Consider the following 24,041-nt stretch of genomic DNA (forward strand, 5'->3'; position numbering starts at 1 on the left):
AAAGCCCTGGGCTCCGATATCGAACTGGAGGAAATCCGTAGCGCCATTAAGGGGATGGCGAGGAATAAGACCCCGGGCCTTGACGGACTCCCGGTCGAATTCTACTCCACCTACGTAGACCTATTGGCGCCCGACTGGTGATAGTCTACCGAGAGGCGAAGCGTTTGGGACGTCTCCCCGGCTCGATGTGTGAGGCCTTAGTAGTTCCCCTCCTCAAACCTGGTAGAGAGTCAGCTGACCCGGCGTCCTACCGACCGTTATCGATGTTAACGGTCGATTATAAAATCCTAAGCAGCATATTGGCTTCGAGGCTGCTAGGACACATGCGCTCTTTAGTGCACGAGGACCAGGCAGGATTCATCCCCAAACGTAACACGACCATGAATATTCGCAGGCTGTTTCGCTTGTTAGGGGAACCGCACACAGAGGCCCTATGCCCGATGGTCCTTTCGGTCGATCTGGAAAAGGCCTTCGATAGCCTGGAATGGGATTACCTGCGCAAAGTGTTACTACGCTTTGGTCTAGGGGAGGGCTTTGTCAGGTGGACCACAGTGCTTTATACCTCGGCGTCGGCCAGGGTGAGAGCAGGCCCGCTGATCTCCCAACGATACCCAGTAGAACGCGGCACGAGGCAGGGATGCTCGCTATCCCCATTGCTCTTCGCGTTAGCGGTGGAGCCACTGGCACTGTCAATCCGGTCCAGAGTTTCTTTCGGCGGTTTGCAGACCCTATCAGGCCAGCACTATATCTCGCTAGATGCTGATGACCTGCTGCTCTTCCTCGAGAATTCGAGTACCGCTTTGGATGGGGCTGCTGCAGCACTGACGTCTTTCGGGGAGGTCTCGGGCCTTCGGGTGAACTGGGCCAAGACTTGTCTCTTCCCGGTTCGCAGGGGAACGCCCAGACCCGACACCAGCAGAGAGATAAGGTGGGAGCCTAGCTGCCTCAAGTACCTGGGGGTATACATATACCATGACCCCACCGACCTTCTGGACGGCAATATAGCCCGCTGTACTCGCGCGTTGCGAGGTAGTATGGAATTTTGGGCTACCCTGCCGCTTTCGGTGGCGGGGCGGATTGCACTATTGAAAATGGTGGCACTTCCCCGGTTGCTATACTACTTTCGAGCGCTTCCGATTTAGATCCCGCCGGCCACCTTTCGGCTTTTGCGATCCATGGTGGTGGGGTTCCTCTGGGGATCGGGCCGCTGGAGAGTGGCTCTCAAGACGCTGATGAGGCCAAAGTCAGAAGGAGGCCTTGAGGTGCCAGATTTTGAGAAATATTATCTGGCAGCTCAATTGCAGACCTTCACCCAGGAAATCGCGAGGGAGTTTCGTGGCCCAGAGGTTGGGAGGGGTACGGGAATGCCTAGGCATGGTATTTTCTTCATCGCACTACGCCAGCGTCTAGCCCTGCAGGACCTGACGCTTGAAGAAAAGACTATTAGATTATGCTGGAATCGTGCCCACGCCCGGGGACAGCTGCGGCTCCCATATGCACCGGAAATACCGCTGGGGATGCCGACGGCCCTGCCTCATGGGGGAGACTGGTCGCGCCTAGGACAGTGGGAAGACGCAGGTTTGCAATTGGTGGGAGACCTTTATGAGGACGGGGTGTTACTGCCCTTCCAAGAGATTCTAGACCGTTTCGATGTTCCCCGTGGCGACTTCCTCCTGCACACGGCTCTGGTTAGAGCGATTCAGACGTACTGGAAAAGTGGTCTAGAGGAACCGCCTACGTCTCCAGTGTGCCAGTACGTTATGATGTCCGCGGGGACGGTCAAGGCAGTCACGTGCCTATATAACAGATTGATTAACGAGGGCTTGCCCCCCTCACCGCACTACGGAACCGCTGGGAGGCCGACATAGGGAAAGAGATACCTGAGACGACCTGGTCACAACTCATGCGCCGAGCCTGGAAGGGAGCACGCCATGCCCGATTTCAGCTGGTTCATTTTTATATACTCCACAGGGCCTACTTGACCCCGGCGAAAATTCGGCAATACTTCGCCACGGATACAGCGGATTGCCCCAGATGCCGAGCCCCTGAGGCAGACCTCATTCATATGCTATGGTCCTGCCCGGCGCTGTCCTCATACTGGCTTTTGATCGAGGACACTCTAAATAGGGTTACGGGGAGAACTTTGACGGTCGACGCAGCGGTGGGGCTTTTACACGGGTTCCCGCATACTCCTAAGAATAAAATTTCGAGCAAATTTATTGATTTAGGGCTCGTCCTCGCTAAACGGGAGATAACCAGGAATTGGAAGGCAAGAGTTGGTCCGACGGGAGCTAAATGGCACAACGAACTTTTGAAGTGGGCCGCAGGGGAGAGCACTCTGCGATACCAACTGGCGAGGCGGCAGCACAATGAGAGGGCGCTAGAATCAGCACTGGAATGGGAGACAATAGTGCAGGCCCTTAGAGACTACTGCGCATCCAGCGATTCCGAGGAGGATGATGCAGTACAACCTGAGTCCCGTTAGACGTCCACGATACGGATCTCTATACAGTCATCTGGTTTTTTTTTCCCATAAGCTCTTCCTATACATACCACTACACACTGATGGCGGGGTTGGGTGGGGGGAGGGAGTTGATTCATGAGACTGTTGGGGGGGGTGTTTTTTCTGTTAGGATTGATCTAGAAAAGCAGATGAAGCCCGTGGGATTATCCGGATCAGCTTCGACGTTCTACCAGATCCCCACCTGTGTTCTGTGTGAGAAGACGCCGCCCGACCCTCGGGTTGTGGGCTGAATGGCTGTGTACCCACGATGTTTTCTCACGGGGGATCGGATGTTTTTACCCTTTTATTCCTGCAAATGTATTGCTGATCTGACGTGTAACTTTGGCTAATTCCTGCAATAAAAATATATTTAAAAAAAAAAAAAAGCATTATCACATTAGCATTAGTCACGATCCTAAAATATCATAACATGACATTAGGCATAAGCAGTAGGCATTAAGCACATTAGGCCCCAAACCTCATTAGCATACACACATTACACAATAGGCCTTACCAGCATAAACACATTATGCATAAGCCTCCTAAACATCAACACAATATGTCATAGGCATCACATTAGGGCGTTGTGCCCTACCACATAAAACTGACCCCTAGGCTAACTGGCCTTCTCTCGGGCTCTAATGCCCTATTTCCAGCAAAGTCAGGGCTCAGCTACCAATGCAGCAAAAACACAGGGCACAGATGTGCTGGGGTGTGGGGTGCAACTCACCCCTTTCTCAACAAAAGAACTGGTCCCCCAAGCGTTGCTGCGGGCCGGTAGCCACTTCCTCACTCTAGCCGGTGCAGCACACGTGGGGCTTTCCCTTCACCACGGGAGCCCCGCTGCTCAGCTGCAGTCCTTCTCTTCCCTTCCAGTGGCCTTTGCTTCCGTGGACCGTCAGGTAGCAGGTGCCTGGCTTCCGGGTGGCCTGTCCAGGATTGCGGCTGTGATTTCCCTTCTTGGCAAAGTGAGGGGTGGGCACCCGCCTTGAAAAAAGCTCACATGTGGGGTGGGCACCCGCTCTCCACCGTTTAAAGCAGGGTGGGCTCCCGCCCAAGACCACCACAACACGGGGTGGGCTCCCGCTCGATTCAAACAACGCGGGGTAGGCACATGCAATCCAAACAGCACATGTGAGGGGTGGGCTCCCGCAAACCTTGGCCAAATCGGGGTAGGCACCCTCTATTCAAAGAGACCACAAAATGCAGGGTGGCCCCCCGCTCCCGCCAGCAGCTCGGGGGAATCCCCACGTCGGGATTCCCTTTATAATTACTGCTGCAGCGCTCTGCCCACAGCCAACTCCTCACTCTCTCTTGGGCAATGAAAATACAGCGCTCACGAGGCGCTATGCCCGCCAAAAAAGTCCAGGACAAAGGCTGGGCAAGGAACTAAAAGTCCTTGGGGTTGGGGGCACCTCAGCAGGGTGCAGTCAGGCAGACCAGCATGCAGGGACCCACAAGAAGCTGCAGCTGGGTCCCACAGCAGTTCCTCCTGGCAGAGTGTCCCCCCCCCAGCCCAAGTAAGCACAGGAACCACACATTTTCATGAGGTCACAGCCCCAGTATTTATACACAGAATCTCTTTGTCTGCAGTACAGGGCTTTTGGGGGGACCAGATGCAACTGGTTCGGGAGGGATTTGGAGCACTCTGTTGACAGGGCTTCTCTTCTCTATTGTTAGGTGTGGGCTCATCATCAGACATACCACAGGGGGTAGAGCCAACATTCACTAGGGCAGGCTCAAACCTATCCAGGGACTTCTCCTCCCACCACTCCAATTGGAGATGTCCCATTCAGCCTAGCGCTGACTTACCCTGCCCCTCCTGGAGTAACTCACACCTCAACAAAGAACAAAATATGAGGGGGGTCTAAGGGGAGAATTATATTTAAAGACCAGCTTACATCCTGTCCCCCAAATGTAACAGTTTAACAACACACAGAGGATGCTAAGGGTCTCTGAAAAAACAGTGAGAATACTAAACACTTAGTTGTAGTGTGTAGAAAAGGTTGTTCAAAGGAGAGAGAAAATATGAGTTGAGAGTACCCATCAGCCCACCCGTTGGCGGAACTTCATCATCTGGGTTATAGTTGGAAACTGGTATCCACTAGACACCTCTTCAGATCTCTTTCGAGGAGTGCTAGTATCATACCAAACTTGACAACGCTGCGCCTCTCATATCGGTAATTACCACTGAAACACTTATCGGGAATCCCCAATGCATTCCTACGGGAGGGCAGCCCAGCAGTAGTGAGAAACCAAAATGGCTGTTTGTCACTACCAGGACATGCCACACACTTAAGGTACATGTCCTATCTTTTACCTACAATGCACCCTGCCCAGAGGGCTAGCTAGGGCTTACCTTAGGGGTGACTGGCATGTGGTAAAAGGGGGGTCACAGACATGGCATACACTTTAGGTGCCACGTCACAGTGGCAGTAACACTGCGAGCACAGGCCCTGCAATGGCAGAGGCCTGGGATAGGTTTGAAAGGCTACTTTGGTGGGTGGCGCAATTAGCGCTGCAAGGCCACCTGTAGCATTTAATTTACCAGCCCTGGGTATATGAGATACCACTTTACAAGGGACTGACAGGTAAACTAAATAGGCCAAACAGGTGTAGACCAATTTAACCATATTTAACACAGAGATCACACGCACTTTACACTGAACAGCAGTGCTAAAGTGCCCAGAGTCCTAAAACCACCAACACCATGTTAGAAAAAAGGCTAGGAGAAAGGCAAAAAGTTTAGGGATGATTTTGCAAAAAGGGCGAAGTCCAACAACAACAACCGAAATAAAAAAACAAACAAAGAAAGAAAAAGAGTAAGAAAGAAAAGGATGAAAAGATCAAATGAAAGACAAAAAAATGTAATCACAATAAGCGTATTGTTTTGAAGCTGCTGCTTCAATCAATCAATCAATCATATCACTTTTAAAGCGCACTACTTACCTGTGAGGGTCTCAAGGCGCTGGGGGTGGGGGGTGCTGCTACTGCTCAAAGATCCAGGGCTTGAGGAGTCTTCTGAAGGTCAGCGAGTCTTGGGTCTGCCGTAGGTGGGTGGGGAGGGTGCTCCCGGCCTTGGCCGTGAGGTGGGAGAAAGATCTGCCACCAGCTGTCATTCTTTGGATGCGGGGGACTGCAGCGAGGGCGAGGTCGGTGGATCGAAGCTGGCGGATGGGGGTGTAGAAGCTGACTCGTCTACTGGGGTATGCTGGTCCGGTGTTGTGGAGTGCTTTGTGTGCGTGGGTGAGGAGCTTGAAGGTTATCCTCTTGTTGACGGGGAGCCAGTGCAGGTCTCTCAGGTGGGGTGTGATGTGGCTGCGGCGGGGGATGTCGAGGATCAGACGTGCAGAGGTGTTCTGGATGCGTTGCAGCCGTCTCAGGAGTTTGGCCGAGGCTCCCCTGTAGAGGGTGTTTCCGTAGTCCAGCCTGCTACTGACAAGGGCCTGGATGACCGTTCTTCTCGTTTCGTGGGGATCCACATGTAGATCCTGCGGAGCACGCGGAGGGTGTTGAAGCAGGAGAAGGAGACGGTGTTGACCTGCTTAGCCATGGAGAGGGTGGAGTCGGGAATGACCCCTAGGCTGCGTGCATGGTTGGTGGGTATTGGAGCGGTTTCCAGTGTGGTCAGCGACGAGGAGTCGTCCCAGGCGGAAGGGGTGGAACCAAGGATGAGGACCTCTGTCTTGTCCGAATTCAGCTTCAGTTGGCTGTTCCTCATCCATTTGGTGACGCCCTTCATTCCTTCGTGGAGGTTGGTTTTGGTGGTGTGAGGGAGAGGATCAGCTTGGTGTCATCGGCGTCGGAGAGGATGTTGAGGTCATGCTGTTGGGCGACGTGGGCGAGAGGTGCCTTGTAGAAGTTGAACAGCATTGGGCTGAGGGATGAGCCCTGAGGTACGCCGCAGGTGATCTTGGTGGCATTGGAGCACAAGCGGGGTAGCTAACGCTCTGTGTTCTGGAGGAGAGGAAGGATGGGATCCAGTCCAGGGCCTTCTCTTGGATCCCGGCGTCATGTCGGCGTGTTCGTAGTGTGCGGTGGCAGACCGTAGTTGAAGGTGGCTGACAGGTACAGGAGGATGAGGGCCGCTGTTTCTCCGTTGTCTAGCAGGGTCCTGATTTCATCGGTGGCGGCAACGAGGGTGGTTTCGGTGCTGTGGTGGCTGCGGAACCAACTAGGACGGGTCCAGGATGCTGTTCTCCTCGAGGTAGCGGTTCAGTTGATTGTTGCCGGTTTTCTCGATGACCTTCGCCTGGAACGGGAGCAGGGAGATGGGTCGGACGTTCTTGAGGTCCTTGGGGTCCGCATAGAGTTTCTTGAGTAAGGCGTTGATTTTGGCGTGCTACCAGCTTTCCGGGAAGGTTGCTATCTCGAAGGAGATGTTGATTACTTTCCAGAGATGGGGTGTGATGGCTGTGCTGGCTTTGTTGAAGATGTGGTGTGGGCATGGCTCTAATGGTGGTCCGGAGTGGATGGTGTTCATAATCTTGCTGGTGTCCTCGTAGTTGATGTTGGTCCAGGAAGGCAGGCGGTTGGTGCAGGTGGTGGTCATGGGGGCAGAAGTCTCAGTCATTTTCGGGGCGGTCATGACGTTGAAGCCGTCTTTGATGTCGGCGCTCTTGCGGTGGAAGAAGGTGGCCAGCGAGTCGCACAGGTCTTGTGAATGTGGGATGTCGTTGGTGTTGGAGCTGGCGTTGGGTAGTTCCTTCACGATGTTGAAAAGCTCTTTGCTGTTATGTGCGTAGTTATTAAGCATGGGCGAATTTTGCGAATCCCGCGTTCGCAAATTTTGCGGATTTGCGAACTCGCAATCCGCAAAATCCGCAAATTCTCTCGAATTTGCGGATTTTTTTTTTGTGTTTGCGCGGGTTTCTGCCAGTTCGCGAGGGTTTTGTACAATTTCGCAAATTGCGAACTTACCTGTCGGGTCGCAAGTTTCGCGAACTTGTTGTTTCTACGTGTCCAGCCTGTTTGGGACACTCTTCTTCATCACTGCCACTCTCTGTCACCACTGCCACTCTCTGACTACTCATGCCACCCTCTGGCCCACCCATGCCACCCTCTGTTTCATCACAGCACCCTCTGGTTGTCCAGTCAGTGTACATTATTGTGGCAACGCAAGCACACCTTCCCTGCCTCAAGTGACCTGAATTAATTTGGGGCTGATTAATGTGTCACAGAATATTTTTTTAGCTGCCACCTGCTTCCTTAGTGCTTCCTGATTAGTGATCTTTTGCACTTGCTAAGTGCTTTCATTGTTGCAAAATTAGTTACAACACCTGCCCTGCCCCAACTGACAATAATTAATTAGGGGCTGATTAATGGATTTGAACTTCCAGCCTGGCTCCTGCTTGTCTCCCTTAGCTGTAATTCAGGACCTTTGTGGCATATGTGTAACTATTCTGAGGTTCAGAGCAGGGTCACATAATAGTTGCAACTGGCAACTGAACTCTGGAGGGGCCCCTCAGGAAGCACTACAGGAAATGGCTACTAATGATGAGCCTGAACTTTTGAACCTGGTAAGTAGTTTCAGTTTTGCTAAGATCGTATTTCTGCAATTTTGCACTTATTCGCGGGGCGCGAAGTTGTACTGGGAAGCCGCGAACTCACGCGAACAGTGCGAGCAAAATTTGCTGCTCGCGGATTTGCGGATTTTGCGGGAGATTCGCGAATCTCGCGGATTGCGAATTTACCGAAAATCCGCAAAATCCGCGAGCGAAACGGATTTTCCGCCCATGCTTAGTTGTTATCTAGGCGGTCTTTGAGTGAAGCTCTTTTGGCGGATCTGATGAGGTGATGGTGTCTGCGGGTGGCGTTCTTGTAGGCTGCGTAGCTGTCCGGTGTTTGTTCGCGGATCCAGTTCTTCTTCATGTTTTCAGCATGTTCGTTTGGAGGCCTGGAGGTCTTCGGTGAACCAGGTGGCTTTCTTGATGGTGTGGCTGTTGGAGGGTTTCTTGAGCGGGGCGAGGGTGTTGGCGCAGTCGCTGATTCACTGTCCAAAGTTGCGGGAGGCGGTGTCGGGGCCGGTGGGGTCAGCGGGTGGGCTCTGGGCGAAGGTGGTGGTTAGTTGGTCTTCAGTGACTTTGCTCCAGCAGCGACGAGGCATCTGTTGGGTGTGGTGGTGCGTGGTGGGCTTCCTGAAGGCGAAGTGGATGCAGTGATGGCCAATCCAGTGGAGTTCGGTGGTGTGGTTGAAGGAGACGTGGGTGCTTGTGGAAAAGATGGGTTCAAGCTTGTGGCCACCGGCGTGGATGGGTGTTGTCACAAGCTGTCTGAGTCCGAGGTTGGCAAGGTTGTCGATCAGGGTGGTGGAGTTGCTTTCCATGTTGTTCTCAAGGTGGAAGTTCAGGTCCCCAAGGAGGATGTAGTCCGTGGAGGCGAGGGCGTGTGTGCTTATGAAGTCGGCGATGGAGTCGCTGAACTGTGGTCGCCTACTCGGTTGGTGCGATCCCTGCTGGTGATCTTGTAGCCTTCCGGGATTGCTATGGAAATTTCGGGTGCTTAGGTGGGGTTCAGCCAGGTCTCCGTCATCAGGAAGGCGATGTCTGGGGAGGTTGAGTCGAGAAGGACCCAGAGTTTAACTGCATGTTTGCGGGCGGAGCAGGAGTTGAGGAGGATGCATCTGAGGTAGTTGGGTTCTTTACTGGGCGGAGGTTTGGCGGGGCGGATGCTGGTGAAGCTGCAGTTCTGGCAGGTGAAGGATCCGTGGGTGCACTTCGGGGTGGCCCGGTAGCAGGTGTGTTCTAGTCTGGAGTGGAGGGCATGGAGGGTGCTGGCATCGTAGCGGAGTCGGGCGTTGTGGCGTTCGCAGGGGCTTGTGGAGAAGATGGGTTCAAACATGTGGCCGCCAGCGTGGATGGGTGTTGTCACAAGCTGTCTGAGTCCGAGGTTGGCGAGGTTGTCGATCAGGGTGGTGAATTCTGGTGCTGGGCGCGGTCCAGGCATGGACAGGTGCATCCAGGCTTGCCTTAGGCACGCCCGCTGCACAGCCGCACAGTGGCCGCCATAAGAAGGGTAGGTGGGAGGGAGGAGCAATGAAATTGCTGAAAGGCAAACCTGTGGCCTACCAATGGCCACCAGGGATGAGGCTCAGGGGATCTATGACGTTACAACACGTTATTTTACAACGCAGACCGTTACAACGCAATTTTTACAACGCAGGTACCATTACAATGCATGCCATTACAACGCATGTCATTACATAGCAGATACCATTACAACGCATGCCATTACATCGTAAGTATAGGTAAGTATACCTTTGTTAAAAAAATGTAATAAAGTTAATTTAATTAATTTAAATTAATAAATATAATTTAAAACATTTTAAAACAGTAATTAATTTAATTTAATTATAGTAATTTAATTAAAATTAAAATTGTAATTAATTTAATTTATTTAATATAATATAATTAATGAAATATAATAAATTTATAAATAGTAAATAATTTAATGTAATTTATTACAATAAATATAATTTAAATAAAATTAAAATACTTAATATAATTTAATTTAATATAATTAAAGAAATTTAATTAATTTAAAAAATGTAAATAATATTATTAAATTTTAATAAATTAAATAAATAAAAAAAATTATTATTTTAATTTAAGTAATGTAATTCAATTAATTTTATAATTGTAAATATTGTAATTATTTTAATTACATTTACTTAAAGTAATTTAATTAATTTAATTTATTTAAAGTCGTAATACCCCTGTACCCCCAAAACCAAACCTAGCCCTAAAACATAAAAACACCCCTGTACCCCAAAAACCAAACCCAGCCCTAAAACCTAAAAATACCCCTGTACCCCAAAAACCAAACCCAGCCCTAAAACCTAAAAATACCCCTGTACCCCAAAAAACAAACCCAGCCCTAAAACCTAAAAATACCCCTGTACCCCAAAAACCAAACCCAGCCCTAAAACCTAAAAATACCCCTGTACCCCAAAAACCAAACCCAGCCCTAAAACATAAAAATACCCCAAAATTACTTAAATTAATATATTAATATTTTATTTTATTTTTAATATTAATTAAATTAATAAAATAATGAAAAATAAAATAAAATAAAAATTATATACTTACCTATACTTACGATGTAATGGCATGCGTTGTAATAGTATCTGCTATGTAATGACATGCGTTGTAATGGCATGCATTGTAATGGTATTTGCGTTGTAAAAGTTGCGATGTAATGGTAGTGCGTTGTAAAAGTTGCGTTGTAACGGTGCAATACGGGCTCAGGTGGTACCCTGTGGGTGGAGGCGTGCCTCGAACTCGGCACTCAGCAGCAGCTGGGCACAGGAGCACGGGCGCAGCCAGGTGGAGCTGCGAGGCGTGGGGAACGACCTGCCTGGAATAGGGTCAAGGGTCGCTCTCACTGCCACGCAGCGGCCGCCATAAGAAGGGGAGGTGGGAGGGAGAAGAAGGGGGGGAACGACGAATGGGCTAGTGGGGGGCGGGGCTGCAGGGGTGCAGCGGTGGGGAGAACGAGCGAAAGGGAAGCAGAGGGCAAAAGGGCAAAGAAATAGCAGGGATAAAAACAGTCACAGAGCAAGTAAGAAAAATACAAAATGCAATACAATTACAGAAAGGCAGAAGTGCACAGAAATAACAGGAGGGAGAAAAACGGTCACAGAAAAGTAAACAAAATACAGAATACAATGAAATTACAGAAAGGCAAACCTATGGCCTACCACCGGCCACCAGGGATGAGGCGCAGGTGGTGGCCTGTGGGTGGAGGCGGTCCTCGAGCTAGGCGCTCGGCAGCAGCTGGGCACAGGAGCACGGGTGCAGTCAGGTGGAGAGCTGCGCAGCGTGGGGAGCAACCTGCCTGGATCAGGATCAAGGGTCGCAGACTTTTGCAAACTGTAAAACTTCAGAGCAATCCACACAAACAAAGTTCTGTAGTTGTAGATGCTTCTTCAGAGAAAATAGAATTGGGGAGAGAATATTACCCTTTATGTGTATGAAAAATGATCTTCTCAGCACTTAATTGGTGACATGATCAGACTAACAACTGCGAAAAAGGCACGTGAAAAACAATAAGGAATAAAAGAAAGCATTCAAGTCACCTTCAAAGAACACAACTATTAGGGAGTGGATATTCATATACTTCAGGTGTGGCCCCTGTAGGCAGGGAATCAGGCAGTGCCAAATGAGCTGCTCTGACTAGTCATTGTGTGGGCTGACGTTTTTTCACTCTTTGTAGGCCTGTTTTATGGTCTGGTGGGCAGTTTTACTGTTGATTTCCCGGATAATATAACAAACACTGCCTGTAGCAAGTTCAAATCCATGCAGTCTTCCACACCTTGCAAAACACTTATATAGCGTATCTTTAAGTTCAAAATGTCTCCGATTTGCACACACGGGTCATTTTTTTAGCCATCTAACTCACTAATGGGGGCCACTTTTTTTTTGGTGCCGGGGGGTATTTTCTGTCCCATTTGACCCTGATTGTATGCCCTGTCATTATTAGTCAGTGCTACAAATTTTACTGAAATGTTAATAAGAATGAGGACCATTGCAATATTAATATGGGAACAAGTATAACGCTTCTTTTATTTTATGTTTTTATTTTAATCTTCCTCACTGGAAATGTGAATAATTTTGAGAAAATGGAAAATAACTGCATTACATAGTTATGGTTTCTCCTTCACATATATTAATTATGTTCTTATGATTTAACAATAGTTATAGCGACAAACGGGGATTAACAAAACACACTTTAAGGAGCTTTAATAGACAAATCAGTTTGTTAACTTGTGAGGCTCATTTGTGATTCTTTGAATGGAAAATCATTCGAAAAACCATTAAAAGGGGTAGATTATAAATCTAAAAATGAATGCACTTGGCACATTCTTAGTTTGGAAGGCCACAGATTGTTGTGTGGCTTATTGATTTACAAATGCTTTAGGTTAATTACCCAACTGTTCTGTGTTAGGCCTTTTCCTTTTTCTTATCCGTGACAGGATCGTTAAATTATTGATTTTAGTAGAAGCAAAACAATAACTTCACTAAAGAAGTTAGGTGAAGTGCAAACCATTTTTTATTTCCCAAAGTTGGGAGGATATTATCCTTCCTCCAAATTTGTTTGAGGGCAAGTGATTTTCCTAAAAGGTTTTTGTAGGATAATGTTTCCCAATTAAAAAGGTTTTTATTGGAACATTTTTCTGCATTCCTCTCCTACTACTTTAGTGTATTTTTACCCACCCCAGAAAAGGCTATTACGTTCATAGAAAATGCAACATTTTAGAAAAAGCTGACACAACTGTGCCTGCACCTGATGTTCATGTATGCATAAGTTCGACTGATGCCAACACTGATAGCTCTTTGACCTCAGTAAACAACATGTTAATAGAGCCTCTTAGAGTTGCATACCATATGCAATTTTAACAAGCATTGGCAATTTCAAAAGTTAAAGGAATTTTGTATGGTAATGTGAAGCATTACAATTAAACAGATTGGGATTAGATATTTAAATGTGTAGAAGCAAATGATATTGGTGTAGGTTAAATAGTCAGTTGACAGTTGCACAGTCAAGCCAGACCTAGAACTCCGTCTAGGTTAATTACTGCCCTGCTCCCATCTGTGCTGCTGCCAGAGAAAAACACCAATAATTATCTAGCCGTGTGTGTGCCCCTGTAAATTCAACCTCAGGCATCTGGATAAACAAAATTATCACAACTTTGTGGAGGGAAAGCACTTTTTTTGTGGAAGCACACAACTTTTTCCCAACCAAAACATGCACTGCAGGCTCTCAAAATGTGGCTGAGGTCAAAGGCCCTCTCTAATGATTCTCACATAATTGTCTGGCGTCAGCTGTGCTTTCAAGTCAGACCAAAAAAATAGATATATTATGATAATGTTTATTTCATTCGTTTGTGTAAAATGTCAGAAGTAAATAGATAAGATGTTTTTTTTTATTTAAAGAAAAAGTAAACTTGAAGGATGAGATAATGTTGCATTTTATCTGCCAATATTGTTATGTAGGTCCCGTGCTCTCCATGCCACTGGAATCAAGCTATCCTGGCTAAAGAGAGGTGAAACCCCGAAACCGGTCCTAGGATGCTTGTTTCCAGTCTAGGGTGAACCTGGCTTGGCAGTTCGGGCTGGACTGTTCCCATGAAGCACAGAGTCAAGAATGATTTGCATATGGCTGGGTTCAAACTGGAACAGCATGGTGAGCAAAAAAACGATGGATTTAGGCCCAGATCTCTGTACTGGGGTGCATGTATTACATTGTTCTGCATTCTGTCCATCAACTGTTGTTTTTATAATGTTATGTGAGCACAAATGTGGCCACATCAACAATCAGATATTGAATTCTCATTTTGCGCTTACAAAAAAAAAAAAAAAAAAGAATTATGGAACAGATCATTGCAAATGCATTTAAAGTATTGCCGACTGCATATTGGTACCCAGGTTAGTTTCGGAACAACATTTCCATTTACTTGGGCATTTCAATAAAAATAAGCGAAAACGTAATTTAAAGGAGTCACACGTCTCAAACCTGTGGTAGTGCCGAATTGAGCTGTCTTTGAAGTGAATCTCTGTCATATATGACATCCTGCAGGCGTTGCTGGGCAAGGTTCAGGCTCTCCTGCGTCTCCCTGAGGGTGTCGAGGAGGCGGTCTCGCTCATCTAGCATGTTCACCATCAACTGCTCGAAGTGGGAATCCGAGTCTGACCCGCTGCTCTGGGACCCCCTTTGACTCAAGGGGGTGTCCTCGTTTATGGTCGGCATTACTTCACACATCATGCCTGCAAATGAAAATGCATACAGAATTGATACACCACTTTCAAGGAATAAGTGACAGAGTTTACCTTTCACAGATATTCTATTTACTATTTAGGTGCAGTTCATATCAGGGGAGTAACGCAGGTGCGGGGCGGGAGGGGGAGGGCACTCTTCGTGGGGCCCCCACTTAGGCCATTGTCTATATATATCTGTGTGATATGGGAGGCTCAGGGGCCCCTTATGACAGTCTGCAGAGGGCCCCCCATCATTTAGTTATGCCACGGGCTCACACTCTTGGTACATAGGGGGATTGTCAGAGATTTTCTAAACACATTGGTTACAGAAACACCAAAGCTTTAAATTCAATATACCAGTCTTCCTCTATACCAAATTGTATTGATATATTGCCACACCAAGCTGAAGTATTTGCACAGGCAAGACAGCAGTTATTGTCTTACAGACGTTGGTATGAATGCTTCGTGTATTATTTATTTAAATCCTTTAATTGTGTTCATTTACCTTATTCCGTCATAATCTAAATGTTTTTCAATTTTTCAGCAAAAAATTCAAAAATGTTCCAAATAAAATAGCAATTGTCGTCTCTATCACCTTTCACCAGTGCAGACTCCCGTTTCCCTGCTATATGATATCAATGAAGCAGGATTCCATCCAGGCACACTTCAGAATGACTGCACATGCAAAGATGAAGGCCTGTGAGGCTCAGCAGTCTTTCTACCTGTCTTTTGTATTTACATAATGGTGTTAATGCCGCCTGTGTCCCTTAAAGGCACAGACACTGCAATACTTAGAACAAATCACCCTTATGTAAAGAGAAGTGTGATGCAGTCCTTTGTGTTCCTGCAGGCTCGGCCCCATGCCTACAGCTGAAATTCACAAAGTGAAAACTGACTTTCAGGGAAAGCTTCCACACACCAAATGGACAGCAGCCACATTAGAGCTTCAGTACCATAACAATTGTTTGCAGTAACAGTTGCAACTCAAAGATACATATTTAGGTATTTAATAAAAAGTGTTGGGAAGCCTCTTTCTCCATGAGCGGCAACAATTCACAATGGGGTCATCTAGAGTCACAACTCCATTAACACTCATGAAGTCCCTTAAATCTAGAGGTCTTCAAACTTATTCTCTGAGCCCACTACCCAAAAGGTTTTGACGTCAAGACCCCCTCCAAAACTTTAATGAAAGACTTGGGGGAGTGAGAGGGGGAAATCTTTTGCCAGGCCCAAACTTTCCTTTTTCATGCATATAAGTCACCCCTAAGTTAGGCCCTCTACAGCGCCAAGGGCTGGGTTCAGTGTATTTAGAAAGGTGGACATGTGCTTTTAAGTTTTACATGTCCTAGTAGTGGAAACATCTTAAATCAGTTTTTCGCTGCTGCAAACTATATCTCTCCCATAGGATAACATTAGAATTACCTCATTGCATTTTATAAGTGTAATTTACCAGTGGGAGGAGGTCACTAGTTTATGTTTGGCATCTCTGGAATCCTAATTTAAAATTCTAAATAATGGTGGAGATGGATTTTAAATTCCAATTTTAAATTCCACTTTTACAAAGAAGACATTTTCTTGCCATGACCATTTGGTGCCTGCTGCCTGTCCCAGATCACACAATAATGTAAATGGCAGTTGGGCTTGTGTATTCCTCCTAGAAAGCCACACAGAATTGGAGCTAAGGTGTACGAGGAGGAGCCATCGCTGGAAGGATGGGAGGGAGGAGCTGGGCCAAGCCTCACTTGCACCTGAACAGGCAGTGTCCTACCTTTACACAAAGGACCTAACAACCCTGCACTGTCACCGCAGCCAGCTTGAAGGCAGGGCAGGGGTGGCAGGAAATTCCATGTACTTCAAAGCAACTGTCTAAAAGCTTCTCCCACCATCCAGAACCAAGGCCCAGGGGATAAAAGAAGGACCTCAGACACCACTGCATCAGTACACTTCTGGACAAAATACTCTGTCAGGATAAAGCACTCTTGTCTTGCTACAAGGACTGCCACTCTGCTAGATTGCTACTCTGAAGGAGCGGCTGCCCTTTTGTGCTGACCTGCTGCCCTCTTGCCTGAGGAAGAAGAACTGGACCAGTAACCCATCTTGAACCCGGGACCCCAGAGTGCCTCAAAGGGATCATCTGCTGGCTTCCTGATCTGAGACTCGGGGACATAAAAGGCTCACCAGCAGATCCTGGGCCAGTTTTAGTAAGGTGGTGGACCCTTGTTGTAGCGCAGCTGACTCTTAAACCAAGCTTTTGAGCTCTTCATGACATTGAATGGGCCAGTTTGCACCGGAACTGTGCCACCCACATCAAAGTTCAGCACAAGCTCCCACCAGCCAGTCTACTCATGCTGCAACCAACTACGCCACAGAGGACTGCCGTTGTAAAATTGGCCATGTAGCCGAGAACTACTTTGGAGCGTTTGGCTCATGAGATGAGCCTTGAGGAGCTGGACATCAAGCCAGACTCTGCCTTTCAGGCCTTGATGTCCAGCGCCTCAAGAGGACCTGAAAGAATGACTTAGATGCCTGCCAAATAGAAGTGCAAAGGGCCTGGAAATCCTGCTCATGGAACTCTCATGGCCGGGGGGAGTCTGAACCTAAGTGAGATGCACCGGAGTCTATAAGGGAAGATGTTGCAGCCCCAAGGAGGAGTTCTGCAAGGCATAGAGGTAATGCCCTACTCTTGTGGACCTGCGACAGCCGGCCAATTCCCAGGCAGCTGGTGACACCCCTGGTGTTCACTGTTCAGCTGTTTTACTAGGAGAATCCTCTCCTGTATAGCGAGTATAAGGTTCCTGAGCCTGGTACAACCCATTTGTTGGTTGTCCACCAGTTCTACATGACCTTCCTTCTGGAGCTGGCTTATGATGTACCTACCCCTGGCAGGTTCTTTAGGGGAGAACAAGACCCTTGAAAGGCTTGTCAACCACTTTTACTGGCCTCAAATGAGGAGAGCTTCAGATGCATTCTGCAGGTCTTAACTGCCAGGCCAGTAGCAAGTCAGGAAGAAAGCACAAGGCTCCCCTGAAACCTTTTCCTGTTGCTGGCACCCCCTTTTGAAAGGATGTGCCTCAACATTATTGGGCCTCGAGACCCCAAGACAGCCATTGGCAACAGGTTGATCCTGGTCTTGGTGGGCCATGCCACCCGATACCCGGAGGTGATTCCACTGAGAAAAAATGTCTGCCTCTAAAATAGCCAGGTCTCTGATGGAGATCTTTACAAATGTGGGGTCCCCAAGGAGGTAGTATCTGACTGACTAGGGTACCAACTTCATGTCAAGGTTCATGAAGGGTTTGTTGAGAGGTTCAACAGGACCTTAAAGGCATAATAATCGGCCTTTCAGATCCCATGAGGAGGAAGTGGGACGTCCTCTTACCATGACAGGGAGATACCGCAGAAGGGGGTTGGCTTTAGCTCCTTTCAACTCTGTATGGGCACCCTTTGAGAGGTCCACTAAGTTGGAGTCTGGGAGAAGGAGGGCCGGAAGCATCTCCCAGGAAGACCCCAGGATGGGGTCAGCTATATGATGGCTCTCCGTAACCAGATGAAGCACTTCTGGAAGCAAGTTCAGGAAAATCTAGAAGCCAGCCTGTAGGAGATGGATATGCCTGGCGGAGTTTGTGGAAACTCTGTTGCGCTACGCAAAGTTCCACAAGCGACGGAGTGTGTTACGTCGTGCTGTGCAAGCTGATTTTTAGCAGCAGATGATTGTACTGTGCTGAAAAATCAGCGTGAACAGAACCAAGCACAGCAGAAGAGGGCACTGCTTCTTTCTGTGGCAGCTTTCTCAATGCAACCGGAAGGTTTATCAACTTGAGTGGTAGTAACCATCCGCAACCACCTGCATTGAGAAATCTTCCAGGAGGTGGTCTGGAGTGAGATTGTCCTTGCTCGTGCTCGCCAACAAATGTTGGTGAGTGTAATTGCAGAAAAAACTCCGCTCTGTGAAGTTTTTTTGGAGCAAAACCCTCTGTGTGGAGTGGGAAAAACTCAAGCAGAATGGAATTTCCCCGGCCCGGACTAGAAATGAAAAACCAATATGACCAGAATGTCACTTTGTGGAATTTGAGTCTGGCCAAAAAATGTGGGTATTGGAGTCAGTGGAGTCCAGTGCCCTACAAGACCACTGGTCTGGGCCTTATGAGGTGAAGAGTACAAGAGTGATATCGCCTACTTGGTGGATCTCAAGGCACCCAGGAACATTTCAAGGGTCCTACATGTCATTCGCCTCAAGTCTCACTTTGTGACGTCGGAGTTGACCATGGACCTAGTCAAAGATGATGGAGTGGAGGAGAGTAAACCTCTCCCTGGCCTCCTTTCTTCTTTAAATATTTTATTGACAAACTGATAAGGAAGACATATCAATATACATATAATAAAAAAAACATTGTTTACAAAAAAAATTTAGCACGCTCCCTAAAGGAAGCTTGTTTCGGTTTCCACTTGGAACACATTACAACGTAGTTCATTTTGTTCATACGTAAAAACAGAAACGGCAAAAAGAATATAAGTCTATACAGCAACAAAGTATCTATCCAACAGAAAAAGTTACTATCCAACAAAAAAAGTTAAGTAGCCACAGGGCCTTCAATAAAATTACCCCACATTTTTTTAGTGAACAAGCTCCTCTGAGTTTGGCTAACCCAAACTCCATGGAGTGAATTTCATTGATTAATGACCACCATTCCCAAATGTTAGGGGGTTTGGGGCAGATCCAAGCTCTAGCCAATATAAGTTTAGCACAAGATATGAGAATCCTTATCAGAGCAGACTGGGGAGGGAGACAGGATGTATATCAAGTAGTACTATCGATACAGTAAGAGAGGGTAGAAACATCTTCTTGATTTCCAAAACTTTAAGTAATCCCCCCCAAAAATCCTTTAGAGTTGGACAAGAGAACAACATGTGTTCCAAATCTGCTGCATAAGCAAGACATTTGGGACATTTAGTACGATCGTCTTGGATATTATTAAGGGACCACTTGGAAATCTTTTCCGGTGTATAATATAACATACATGTTGTGCGAAACTTTTGTAACCTTAAGCTAGATGATCGTACAGAATTATTAATGTTGGATTAAGAGCATGATTATTTGTTTGGGAGTTATATTTAGGCCGATTTTGCTACTCCATTTTTCGGCTAATTTTTGACAATCATCAGTTTTAACAGTGCAAAAGTATTTGTACGCCTCGCTTATCACAGATTTATTTTTAGTAGAGTATAAACAATTCCAAATATCACAATCAAGGATATTGTGTATTTGATTCTTCCTTATTAGAAAGTCATGTATTTGTAAGTATTTAAATCTCATTGTTTCCGTCAAATTATACAGAGTTTGGAGTGTGTGAAAATCTAAAAACCCTTGTGCGCCATATAGATGGCCTCCTTTCTTCCAAGGAGTAAGATGGGTCAGTGGACGATGTCAGCCTCTCCCCTACACTGTCTCTAGAACAGAGAGACTGCCACCAGTTGCTAGGTTGCCAATGTATTCTCCCCTACCAGGGACTCACTACATGGTGTACCCATGATATTGATACGGGAGACTGCTTACGTGTGAAGTGTAAAATCTACAGGTAGTCTGATAAGGTGAGATCCAGCATTAAGAAGGAGGTCTTCAAAATGCTGTAATTGGGGCTTTTTGGGCCATCAAACAACCCTTGGTGCAGCCCAGTGGTGTTGGTACCCAAGGCTGCTCCCCCAGATGTAACTCCAGAACTGAGGGTCCGTGTGGGCTACTGTGGGCTCAATGTAGTCACCAAGACTGATACACACCATATCCCCAGAGGAGATGAGCTCAAAGCAGACAAGTTCCTCAGCACATTTGATTTAACATCTGAGTCCTGCCAGATGACCTTGAGGTCTGTGTTCTCTACCCCATAAGGGCACTTTCAGTTCTGGGCCATGCCCTTCAGATTGAGGAATGCCCTTGCCACCTTCCAGAGGTTGGTCAGCCAGGTCTTGGCTGGGTTAAAGAACTTCAGTGCCGCCTATCTGGACAACACTGTTGTCTTCAGTTCTAGCTGGCAGGACCACTTGTCCCACCTCATATACGTGCTACATGCTCTCCAGAGGGCAGGGCTGACTATCAAGGCCAGTAAGTGCCTGATAGGGCAGGGCTCAGTGACCTACTTCTGTCAGTAAGTGGAAGGAGGCAAGCTGCAGCCCTTCTGGCTCAATATCAAAACCATTCTGGCTTTGGACCCCCTCCCCCGGAGCCTGACAGAGGTGGGAGCCTTCTTAGGCCTCACAGGCTACTGCAGGAGATTTGTCATGGGGTATAGCCCCATTCTTGCACCCTTGACAGGCTGAATTTCAAGAAGCAGCAATGTCAGGTGATCTGGACAGAGGCATACCAGAATGCTTTTGACATAATGCTTTTGACATCCTGAAGGAGCCCATGTGCACAGCACTGATGCTCAAGGCTCCCAACTTCTCAAAAGCATTCATTGTGCAGAAAGATGCCTCAGAGCACGGCATAGGGGCAATACTGTCACAGCTAAATGAAGAGGGACTGAGTCAACCTGTAGTCTTCAGCAATAGGAGGTTACTTCGCATGGAACAGAGATAGATGGCAATAAAGAGGGAAGCCTTAACAGTGGTCTGGGTGCTGAAGAAGTTGAGGCCATACATGCTTGGTGCTCATGTCCGGGTTCAGATAGACCACATACCCCTCAGATGTTTAAGGGAGATGAGGGATGAGAATCCCAAGCTGTTGAGGTGGTCCACCTTCATGCAGGGAATGGACTGTACGGTGGAACACCGTCCTGGAACAGATCAAGCCACTGCTGATCCAGGTTCTTTACCCTTTGTTCAGAGAACTCCAAAGGGGATAGGTAATTCTACCACTTTCAGCTGGGGACATTAGTTAGACCTGCATCCTTGGTCTGGTTTCCCCCTACGCTTTTGCCTTCTGACCTCCTATTTTTGGGGGACTTTGTCTTTGCTGGCCTTAGGACTCTGCACACTTTACCACTGCTGACCAGTGCTATATAGCTTGTACACTTTCCCGAAAACTTGGTAACATGGGCTTATATCCAATCAACATATTTAATTTAATTATAAGTCCTTAGTAAAGTGTACTTCATGTGTACTTCATGTGCTCAGGACATGTGAATTGTTCTTGCTTGAGTTTCACTATGTGCTGTTAACCCCTTCCACGCTCATGACGAGCTGGGCTCGTCATGGCGTAGCCTCCTCGCACGCTGATGACGAACCCAGCTCGTCATGTAAAGTGCGATTCCCAATATCTCAGCATGCGAGCAAAATAACGCTAGCGCGCATGAGGTTAATAAAACATATTTTTTAAAAAAATGGGTCTGCAGCACTGATTGTGACACCAACTTAAGTAGTCCTTTGAACATGTCCCAGTCTTGCCATTGCTGAGTCTGTGAGTGCAGCTTTAAATTGCCATATTGACCTGGCAAAATAAACCTTTCGGTGGGTCCAAACCTTCCTTTTTAATACATATGTCACCCCTAAGGTAGTCCTTGAGAGTCCCACGGGCAGGGTGCAGTGTATTTACAAAGTTGGATATTTACTTGTAAACCTTGCATATCCTAATAGTGGAAAACTAATTTGTTTTGAACTACTGCAAGGCATATACCCCATAGGATAACATTAGAGTTACATTTTAGAAGTGTAATTTCCCAGTGGGAGGAGATGTCTGGTTCATATTTGGGTCTCTAGAATCTAATTTAAAATCCTAACTTATTGTGAAGCTTGATTTTAAATTACATTTCTGAAAATGCCACTGTTAGAAAGAAAGAAAAAGACACATAAATGGTGGCCGGAATGTGGAACAAATCAAACATTCACCCCCAGTCAAGAGATTTGGGTTAAATACATTGTTATTTTGCTCCCCATGCCAATCCAGGTTGAACCCAGCTATATGCACATCAGTCATGGTCCTACTCCTTATGGGAACAGTCCAGCTTGAACTGTCAATCCGGGTGCTCGCTGGACCAGAAACAAGCATCCTTTGGACTGGTTTCTGGGTATCATCCCTCATCAGTCAGGCTAGTTTGAATCCAGTGGCACAGTGAGCCTGGGACCCATGTCTGTGCGTACCCGGTGCCTTTAGGGTGAGAAACAAAATACACACCAATGATGGATGGAATGCAGAACAAGTAAATCATTCACCCCAGTCAAGAGATCTGGCAAAAGAACGAGGAGTTGAACCTAGATCTCTTGATTGTGGGTGAATGCTTTTTGCATGCCCTCCATCATTTGTGTGTCTTTTACGTTTAGAAAGAAGACATTTTCTTACCATAGCTATTTGGTGCCTGCAGCCTGTCTCTGGTCTCATAAATGGGTGCAGTTGGGCTTTGCACATTCCACCTAGACAGCCACATACAAAGGGAGCTTAGGTGTAACTGGATAGGCCATCAATGGAAGGAGGAAGCTGGGTCCAGCCTTACTTACACCTGAATCAGCTGTGACCTGTCTTCACACAAAGGGCCTAACGACCCTGCATTGTCACCTCACCCAGCTTGGAGCCAGTGAAGGGGAGGCAGGACATTCTATACACTTCAAAGCAACTGTCTAGAAGCTTCTTCTACCTTCCAGGACCAGAACACCAGGAGGTAAAAGAAGGACCTCAGACACCACCACTTCAGTACACTTTTAGTCCTGTGTTTACTCTTCCAGGAAGAAGGACTGCTGTACTGCTACAAGGACTGCCACTCTGTAGGAGCTGCTGTCCTGTTGTGCTGACCTGCTGCCCTCTTGCTTGGGTAAGAAGAAATAGACCTGGAACACATTTTGAACCCAGGTACCCAGAGTGGCTCAAAGGGCTTGTCTACTGCCCCCCTGATCAGAGCCTCAGGGACATAAAATGCTCCCCAACAGCTCCTAGGCCAGACTTCAGTGACTCCCGGACCCCCAAATTGTACCCCTCAGGTACTGAACCCTTGGTGTGGCTCAGTGGGTTCTTAAATCAAGCTTTTGGTTCTATGCAACCATGAATGGGCCCATACACACCCAACCGTGCTGCATGCACCAAAGTTCAGCCCGAGCCTCTGCCAGCCCATCTTCTCACACGGCAACCGTCAACACCTCTGAGGACCACCAATAGGAACCTCCACCCTGCCCATGTGCCATGCTTGGCCTGCGCCACTCCGACTTCCCACCGCCCTGTTCTCCTTGCTTTTGGCGACCCTCTCCAATGCAATCAGGACTCTTGGCACAAAATTTGAGAAGGTAAAACTGCAGCAGGACTGATTTGGGACTGAATCCGACCCGCGCTTCATCGGGGTTAGCCTAAATTTTTGACTTTGATCCGGTCTAGCATGACCAGCTAACCACAGTTGGTGCTTTTAGGCACTATTTTACAGTTTCTTCTTTAAAAAGTCACAACTCCAGTTCTACTGATTGAATTATTGCAGTTTTGAGCTCGTTACATTTATTAAACGAAGCTCCATTTTTCTAACATGTTTTTTTTTTTTTTTTTTTTCCACTGATTTACTGTTTTAAGTTTTGGTCAAATACTTTACACATTGCCTCTAAGTACAGGTTAACTGTTCTGTGCCAAGCTACCAGGAGAGTGAGGCCAGGTTAATTTGGGGTTTGCTTGTGCCTTACCCGGACTAGGATTGTGGTTGCTGCATGACCAGGGCTCACACGCCAGTCAACCAGTAACTCAATTTCTAACAGCAGATTATCCCCTGTGCCTCTTTCATCCCTTCCCCACAGCCCTGGCCATCACTCCAATCTTGAAACAGATTCTTTCCCTCTCAGAAAAAGTTAGCTCCCACATGTTGTTCACCTCTGTGCAAGTAGGG

The 24,041-nt window shown here is 47.3% G+C and overlaps 1 protein-coding gene across 1 annotated transcript in view; it reads right to left on the minus strand.

Moving 5' to 3' along the window:
• Positions 1–24,041, minus strand: part of PPFIA2 (PPFI scaffold protein A2) — a 1,928,138-nt gene that overhangs the window by 1,709,949 nt on the left and 194,148 nt on the right. Inside the window, exon 2 of the mRNA XM_086919614.1 lies at positions 14,018–14,268. Within this exon, the coding sequence (XP_086775740.1) occupies positions 14,018–14,266 (249 nt within the window). The 5' untranslated portion in view covers positions 14,267–14,268. The remainder of the gene's footprint in view (positions 1–14,017; positions 14,269–24,041) is intronic.

Source organism: Lissotriton vulgaris, chromosome 1_1 (assembly GCF_964263255.1).
Source record: "Lissotriton vulgaris chromosome 1_1, aLisVul1.2, whole genome shotgun sequence".
NCBI classification, from domain to species: Eukaryota; Metazoa; Chordata; class Amphibia; order Caudata; family Salamandridae; genus Lissotriton; species Lissotriton vulgaris.